General features: G+C 41.6%; 1 protein-coding gene across 2 annotated transcripts in view; it reads left to right on the forward strand.

Moving 5' to 3' along the window:
• LOC100077839 (ubiquitin-conjugating enzyme E2 E2) overlaps positions 1-8,253 on the forward strand; it is a 298,628-nt gene extending 290,375 nt beyond the window's left edge. For both annotated transcript variants that reach the window (XM_029071336.1, XM_029071337.1), the window contains exon 6: positions 7,496-8,253. In XM_029071336.1, the coding sequence (XP_028927169.1) occupies positions 7,496-7,593 (98 nt within the window). In that variant the 3' untranslated portion in view covers positions 7,594-8,253. The remainder of the gene's footprint in view (positions 1-7,495) is intronic.
• Positions 8,254-8,779: the final 526 nt, after the last annotated feature.

An 8,779-nucleotide genomic window follows, 5' to 3' on the forward strand; every position in this document is an offset into this window, starting at 1 on the left:
ACAGTCTTAATCCCCATTTTATAGATGAGGTAAGTAAAGCACAGAGAAGTGAAGTGACTTCCTCAAAGTCACACAGCTGACAAGTGGCAGGGCCGAGATTAGAACCCAGGACCTCTAGACTCCCAAGTGCTGTGGGACTGGAAGGGGGGTTGAATAAAGGGAGTGAGTCAGCATGACATAGAAGGGAGTGGGAGAAGAGGAAAGGAGGGCCTAGTCAGGGAATTCCTAATGGAAAGAGCACAGGCCTGGGAATCAGAGGACCTTGGTTCTAATTCCTGTTTCATCACTTGTCTGCTGTGTGACCTTGGGTAAATCACTTAACTTCTCTATGCCTCATTTAACTCATCTGTAAAATGTAAAATCTGTAAAATTAAGACTGTGAGCCCGATGTTGGACATGGACAGTGTCCAACCTGATTACCTTGTATCTACCCCAGTGCTTAGTACGGTACCTGCCACAAAGTAAGGACTAAACTATAACCTCGATGTGAGCTGGGAATGTCTACCAAATCTGCTATATTGTATTCTCCCAAGTGCTTAGTACAGTAGTTGCACACAATAAGTGCTCAATAAATACGATTGATTGATTGATTAAAAATAAAACTACTGTTGCACCAAATTTAGAGAAGCCAGGAAGAGAGAGGTCATTAATAGAGACTGCGGGACAAAAAAAAACCCCAACAAACTCTGATATGACGTGGGTTCTCTTACTTTGCCTAAATTAAAAAGCGATGATAAGATTAGGTTGTTCAATGGAAAATAACTGGGAAGATAAGTGTATTGTTGTACAGGAAGTGCCACCGAGATTGTATGAGGTTAAAACTGTAAGGGAAAAAAAAACTCTGCAGAAGGAATAGAAAGCAATCACAGCCAGCTGAGAACGTTAAAACCAGAAGTGCAAACAACAAGGTTTTTGGTAAAAACGAATCCTTCAGAAGGCTGCAATTCAAGTGTAAATGTGAAGATTCCCAACGTAAATGAGAGGGACCAGATAGAAAAACACCGTCTACTCTATCATCACAGGGGACGTGAACCAACTCTGTTATATTGTACTCTCCCAAGCTCTTAGACCAGTGCTCTGCACAAAGTAAGTGCTCAATAAATACAATTAATTATGGAGGTTCTACATCCATAAAGAAGACTCACTTGTTCAGAGATAAACCCGACAAATAATCAACTTATTTATTGTGTAATGAAATAGCAGGTGCTAGGGTGATAACAAGGGAAGAATCCAGCCAGAGTTAAGGGCAGGCTGGGAGCTGTACGGAGCTCAAACCAGACCATGTCTGGGTGCCCAAACTTTCAGCATGACCTTCCCCCTCCCCCACCACCCCTGACGCACTTCATGGCAAGAACTTGCAGAAAGAGGTGCCTCTCCTAGGGGAAAGGGGTGCAAAACCTCAACCTTTACCCCCAAATTAGAAATTGTGCTCTGCCCTGGAAAGAGGTTAAAAACAATCCATCACTGTCAGTATTTCATTTAAGTATGTTCATTGTGGTTATAAAGCAGCACTTAACACCCAAGAGATGAATTTGATTCCAAATTGCTGTCTGCCAAAATAAAATTAGCTATAAAAACGCAAAGAAAATCATCCTTCCTTTATTACATTTTTTTCATGTATTTGAACAAACTGTAATTAGGAGAGCAGTTATAACTATTTAAATGAATGATAAAAAGCATAGTGGGTTTTTTAGGTTAAAAAATGGGCCAGTTAGGTGCAGATTTCTTGTGATGTCTTATCGGGTACAGTCTTATTTGGAATAAATAGCATGTTGTAGATTGTATTACACCCGAATTAGTTTTGAAGTGACCTAATCTATGACAGATCTAGGGGACTAGGTAGGTAGGTGCCAATGCCTGACTTTATGATCTCATTTCCCTGCAAGAGATGTGGGAGATGTGAAAGTGGGCTAGAGAATGTTAAATTGCACTTCATGGTAGGAGAAGAGGACAAGGGCAAGGGAGGAATGGGGAATAAAACAAGTACAGCAGGGAGCTGGGGATTATTAGTGGCAATCAAAGACCTACTTAGGAAAACAGCGGGAGGTTGAGGGTCAGTTGTGCTCTCTCTGGCCAGGTTTTAAGAGCCATCTGTACAGAGGGAAGTTGGCTTAAGCCCTGGGAAGAGAGTTTAGTCTTGTTTAAAATTCCTTATTGGGAAATCCCCTTAATAAACAGTTTGTCCCACCCTTTTCACTGTAAATACTGTATCTACTCACATATAAAAGCAAGTCATTTCTGCCAGAAACTTAACAAGGATTTGATAGGATTAGTACACTGATTACTTTGGTAACGATTTCTAAAGGAAATTTGCAATCCAAAATTCACCTCTCCCCCCACCATTTCCCCTCCTTTTCTTTTTACTCTTCTATGCTTCAAGTGTATCCGCTCGCCCATAGCAAACTACCCCAATGAGAGAAGCTATTTTAGACTTACTGTTTCCCAGAAACCTCTCCTTCAGTAGGAACAGACTAAGGAAGTAGAATGTCCATTCTATTACCAATTAATTTCTTAAGTTTTTGTGTGCAAATGGTAATATGATCAATCAAGTATATTATGGTTCTCTACATCCATAAAGAGGATAGTGCCAATGATCCAGTAAGTACACACAGGTGTTAAAAATAGAACCAAATTCTAGTTAAATTAACTTAATCTGTTAAATTAATATCTGTTGGATCCATATCAACATCAAGAGTACCGTTATGGTCTAGCAGAGGACTGTTGAGAGACAAGAGCAGCCACAGGTCAGTGTGGCATGGTCCATATGTTCCAGGCACTTTACTAAGTGCTGGGGTAGATTGGACTCAGCCCACAGCCCACGTAGGGCTAACAGTCTTAATCCCCATTTTACAGATGTGGTAACTGAGGCACAGAGAAGTTAAGTGACTTGCCCAAGGTCGCACAGCAGACAAGTGGCAGAGCAGGGATTAGAATCCAGGTCCTTCTGACTCCCAGGTCTGTACTCTATCCATTAGGCCATTCTGCTTCCTTGAGGAGAGACTGCGATAGCACTAGAAAACCAAGAGACAGATTAGAAAACCTGCATTGTCCAATCAGTCAATTAATAGCAATTTTTGAGCACTTACTATGTGCAGTGCACTGTACTAAGCGCTTGGAGAGTACAAAACAACAGAATTAGCAGACACATTTCCTGCTCATAACAGCCTTAAGGTCTAGAGGGGAGTGCGTGTTTTATGCCGTCCCATAGCGACACCACAGACACATCTCTCCCAGAACGCCCCGCTCTCCATCTGCAATCGTTCTGGTAGTGTATCCTTAGAGAGGGGGAGACCGACATTAATGTGAGTTAATAATTTATAATATATAATTTAAAAATATGAACATAAGTGCTGTGGAGTTGCATTAACCAAAGCATTAACCTGGCACAGGTCTTGTGCACAATGTGGATTAGGTTATCAGTGATGGAAGGGGTCTTTTTACCCATGCTTTTATGTGCGAAAGACATAAGAAATGTCATTACTAGATCTAATCAGTGGTCTGTCCAATCCAGGATTCTCCATCCAACAGTGGCAATTGGATGCTTAGACAAGTAGTTGAATAATTTTATGGTTACCTTCCTTAATACCCCTCCTAGTGTTTAGGATTTACTCTCTAACATTCCTACATTTCCTTATCCATGAATTTATCAAAACTCCACTTGAGCCTATTGATATTTTCATCACGTACAACTTCCTGCCTTGGTAACAAATTACATTTCTTGCTATCTTCTGGGTCAAATAAGTATTTCCATTGGGTTGTTTTGAATGTACCCATCTCGGTGGATAGCCTCTCTTCCTGGTTTTGTAGGTTCTGGTGAAGAAAAATACCGTGAGAACCCTGTCTACACCTTCATGATTTAGGAGGTTTCAATCTTGGCCTCTCTCAGTCTACATCCTTCTGTAAGGAGGAATCCTATTGCTTTTGGTCTGTCCTCATGAGAGAGCTTCTCCATTCCTTTGGTCATCTAAGTTGCCCTCCTCCGTATCCTCAGAGAAGCAGCGTGGCTTAGTGGAAAGAGCACAGGCTTGGAAGTCGGAGGACATAGTTTCTAATCCCAGTTCCACCACTTGTGTGCTGTCTGACCTCAGGCAAGTCACTTAACTTCTCTGTGCCTCAGATACCTCATCTGTAAAATGAGGATTGAAAGTGTGAGCCCCACGTGGGACAACCTGATCATTCTGTATCCACCCCAGCGTTTAGAACAGTGCTTGGCACATAGTGTTTAACAAATACCACAATTATTATTATTATTATTGTTATTATTCTCCTCCCCTACCCTTTTATCTCCTTCCTAAACTGTGGCAGCCAGAACTGCATATAATTTCCAGGTACTGGCAAACTTTGGTTTTTAATAGTAGCAAAACTGTTCCTTTTTGTTTTGCTTTCCTGATGCTATCCAGTGTTGTCAGCCTAATTTAAATATCTAATAAGAATTGCGGTATTTGTTAAGCACGTAGTATGTGCCAAGCACTATCTCTATTTTGAGGTAGATACAAGATAATCAGATCCTACATGGGGCTCACAGACCAAGTAGATAGAACAGATATTGAATCCCCATTTTGAAAATGAGGGACTGAAGCACAGAGAAGTTGTGACTTGCCCAGGGTCACACAGCCGACAAATGGCGGCTCTGGGATTAGAACCCTGGTTCTGGCTCCCAGGCCTGTGTACTTTCTACTAGGCCATGCTGCTGTTCTTTGCAGAGAAGCAGTATGGATTAGTGGAAAGAGCACAGGCTAGAGAGTCAGAGGATGTGGGTTCTAATCCTGGTTCCGCCACTTGTTTGCTGTGTGACCTTGGGCGAGCCAGTTCACTTCTCTATGCCTCACTTACCTCATCTGTAAAATAGGGATTAAGACTGTGAGTCTCATGTGGAACAAGTACTGTGTACAACCAGATTACCTGTATCTACCCCAGTGCTTAGAACAGTGCTTGGCACATACTAAGCAGTTAACAAATACCATTACTATTATTATTATAAATTATTTGTTTATATTAGTGACTGTCTCCCTCTCTAGACTGAAGGTTCCTTGTGGATTCTACCAATTCTACCAACATTTCTACCAACTCTGTTGTATTGTACTCTCCCAACTTCTTAGTGCAGTGTTCTGCATACAGTGAGCACTCAGTAAGTCTCATTGATTGATTGATGGATTGATTTTTGCTGCTGCAGCTTATTGGAATGATGATTTACAGTAGCCATTGAGAATAACTCCAAGATTTCTTCTTCATCATCATCATCAATGGTATTTTTTGAGTACTTTCTGTGGGCAGAGTACTGTACTAAGCCCTTGGGAAAGTATGATAATAATTATGTTGGTATTTGTTAAGCGCTTACAGAGCACTGTTCTAAGCGCTGGGGTAGATACAGGGTAATCAGGTTGTCCCACGTGAGGCTCACAGTTAATCCCCATTTTACAGATGAGGGAACTGAGGCCCAGAGAAGTGAAGTGACTTGCCCAAAGTCACACAGCTGACAAGTGGCAGAGCCGGGATTAGAACCCATGACCTTTGACTCCTAAGCCCGTGCTCTTTCCACTGAGCCACCCTGCTTCTCCGTATGACGTAAGTATGATGTAACAGAGTTGGTGGACACATTCCCTGCCCTTGTTGCCTACGTTATGACTGGTAGCAAGAAGGGAAAAGCCCTGTAGTTATCCTGAACTGTGCATCTTCACTGGACAGTTTGGGTAGAGTCCTGCCGGGGAATTGGAATAAATTATTCTCATGATGCACAGCTGTTCTGATAGAATGTATATCATTGTCTTTTGTACTTGACGGACAGCACTGATAGTGAAAAATTCACCTACGAGTGGAGGCTTGATTGGGGTATCCACGTCCTGGCTATGTTGTGAGGACCAAAAGGCTGACTTTTTTGTTTTCCAGTGCAGTGTTTGCACTGTCTTTCTGCCTCTTGTTCCTTATAAACTATGGCTCAAAAAGAGCCACTCCTTTGTTGATTTATGCCATCCTGATCTAATCTCATTGATAGCCCAGTTTTCAACTGGGATGAAGTGTTGTCCAAGACTTTGTTTTAGGTGGCCTTAAAGCATTTCCTTGGTCCTCTTTTTAGTTTCCCAATTTTAGCTCGCTGTAGAACAATCCGGGTATCCTGCCATTGCTCATTCCCTTCATGCGTTCCATCCAGTGTTGCTGTGCTTGAGGTGAATGTAGCTTCAACGCTAGGAACTGAAATTCACTGTTTGCAATCTTGTCCTGCTACGTGATGTTGAGTACGGCCTGAAAATGGTGCTGATGGAAATGCCCAAGTAGTCAGTCGTATGGCGTCCAGGTTGGGTAGCACCTGTGTTTCTAATTCTGCTTCAGTGTCAGAACCTTCCTGAAGCCTCTACGTTATCCATCCTCATGTGTTCCAACTAGTAAAACTGTGCCTTTTTAAACACAGTTTAAAAAAACATAGTTTAAAGAGTGTGAAGTTGTGGCCTGGACCAGTGCAACACAGCAGCAGAGTTTGGGCAGGGAATGTGTCTGTTTATTGTTATATTGTACTCTCCCAAGCGCTTAGTATAGTGCTTTGCACACAGTAAACGCTCAATAAATACAAATGAATGAATGGCCTGGAGAAGAGAACCACTGGAGGGAAGAAAGTCAGTGAAGGATGCTGATGCACTAGTCAAAGCAGAATTTGACCAGTGTCTGGACCAACATGGTGGCTGTTTGGTTGGCGGAGAAGGGATGGAGGATTCTTTGCAGGAAAAATCAATAGGATTTGACAACAGACCAGTTGTGGTTAGAGAATGAAAGACAGGGAGGAGTAAAGGATAATACCAAGGTCAAAGGCTCCCATCACTCCAATCAGTCAACAACACCGATCATCTGAGATGCTAGGAAGAGGATTGGTGTTTGTCGTCTGTGATGGGAGAGCGATAGGAGGGAAGATGAGTTCAGTTTTAGATGTGTCGAGTTTGAGGTGCTGGTGTTGCATTCATGAAGAGATGTCTTAGGGGTAGACGTAGATACGAGAAGGAGAGGATTAGTGGCAAGAGAGAGAGATTTGGGAATCATGTGTAGAGCTGGAAGAAGGAGAGGATTAGTGGCAAGAGAGAGAGATTTGGGAATCATGTGTAGAGCTGGAATTTGAAGTTGTGAGAGTGGAGGAGTCTTCTGCTTTGCTTCTGGTGTGTCCTCTCAGGCTCCACCGAACACTTTGCCCAGTGTTCTGCCCACAGCAGATGTCCAATTGATACCATCGATTCTTTGATTGAAAGACATCCTGAGGGCTGATTCTAAAAGCCCGGCTACAAGTTTGCAGGCAGCTAAATTGACTTGGTATTTTTATTCATTTGGTACTTGTGATCCATTGAATCTAGTTAAAACTGCTTATCTAAAAGAAGGAATGTCTTCTCATTAAAAAGCCCATCTGGCATCATTACCATCCATGCTTCAATGAACCTGATTTCACTGACACCTTACTTTCCAGCGATAGAACTGAAAATGTGCCGATAATGATTTCATGGCTTTGCTTCCCTTTCAGCTGATCCCCTGGTTGGAAGTATTGCCACTCAATACATGACTAACAGAGCAGAACATGACAGGATGGCCAGACAGTGGACCAAGAGATACGCCACATAGGAACCTACTACAGATGCTGCTGGACCTGTGCAAGCACATTCACTAAGTGCATCAATAGCCCTTCCCTTCCCTTCGTTCTTATTTTTTTATTAAGTTTTCAACCATTTTGTGACAATAGGTTGTTCTTTCTTTTTTATTTTTTCTTTTTCTTTTTTCTTTTTTTTCTTTTTTGATTCTCTTAACTTGAAAGTCGTTTCCCTCAAAGTAGATGGGAATTTTTTTTGTTTTCAGTGCAAAGAATGTTGGATCTGTAATAGTATAGAGCTTTGTCCAAAGCTTTGTATTAATGTGTGTTTTTTTTCCTTTTACGTGGTCTTTGGGAAAACAGAAAAATTCAAAACTATATCTCGTTTCTACTTAAATGTAGTGTTTAGGGTTAATTTTTTGTACTGAAGTCTTTAATGGTGGGTGCATGCTACTGGGAACAAGTTTTGTATAAAAGCTTAAAATCAAGAATCACTGTGCATTACTGAGACTCTGTTTATCACTAGCCTTCTGTTTCCCACACAAAGGCTATTGGAGCGAACGAAATAATATGTATTTTGATTTACTTAAAGTGCTTGTAAATTTCTTAGGGACCTGCCACTTTTGACTGTGGATCAGTTGATGTACACTTGTATTATTAAAGCACTCAATAAAACACTGTGGCTGATAAATTCACTTTGTTTAACACAGTGCTTTGGCTTTTGGAAATGTGTAACTGGTGTGTTTCAGCATCCGGCAAGGCTTGCCTAATTCAGATACAGTACATTTATCTCAGACTTCGAACATCTCTTTGCCAGTAAATTGCTTAGCATGTCATCTTTCTCCCTGTTAGCGACGTAATAACTTTATTGTTGTTTTAGTAACATATTGGCTCCAACCCATCCTCTCATAAACATCCTCTGTCACACCCACTTTATACAGAAGTTAAAATACTCGGACTCCAAAAATAGCCTTACAAGGAACGTGGAATCTGGCCCGATTATTATTGTACTATGTTCAGCAGTGTTCCTACTTTCTGAAATTAACATGGCAACTTTTCTGTCCTTACTTGTGGGTTTTAGATGAGTAATAGGCTCACTGCACCAGTCATTCTCAACACACATAGCGGAAAGGGTGTTTCTAGCCAAGAGTTGCTCTTTAGGCTAAATTTAGGTAGCCGGCTATAGGAGGAAAGCTTTTACTCCTACTGAGGAAATGTGTG

Source organism: Ornithorhynchus anatinus, chromosome 8, assembly GCF_004115215.2.
Source record: "Ornithorhynchus anatinus isolate Pmale09 chromosome 8, mOrnAna1.pri.v4, whole genome shotgun sequence".
Lineage (NCBI taxonomy): Eukaryota > Metazoa > Chordata > Mammalia > Monotremata > Ornithorhynchidae > Ornithorhynchus > Ornithorhynchus anatinus.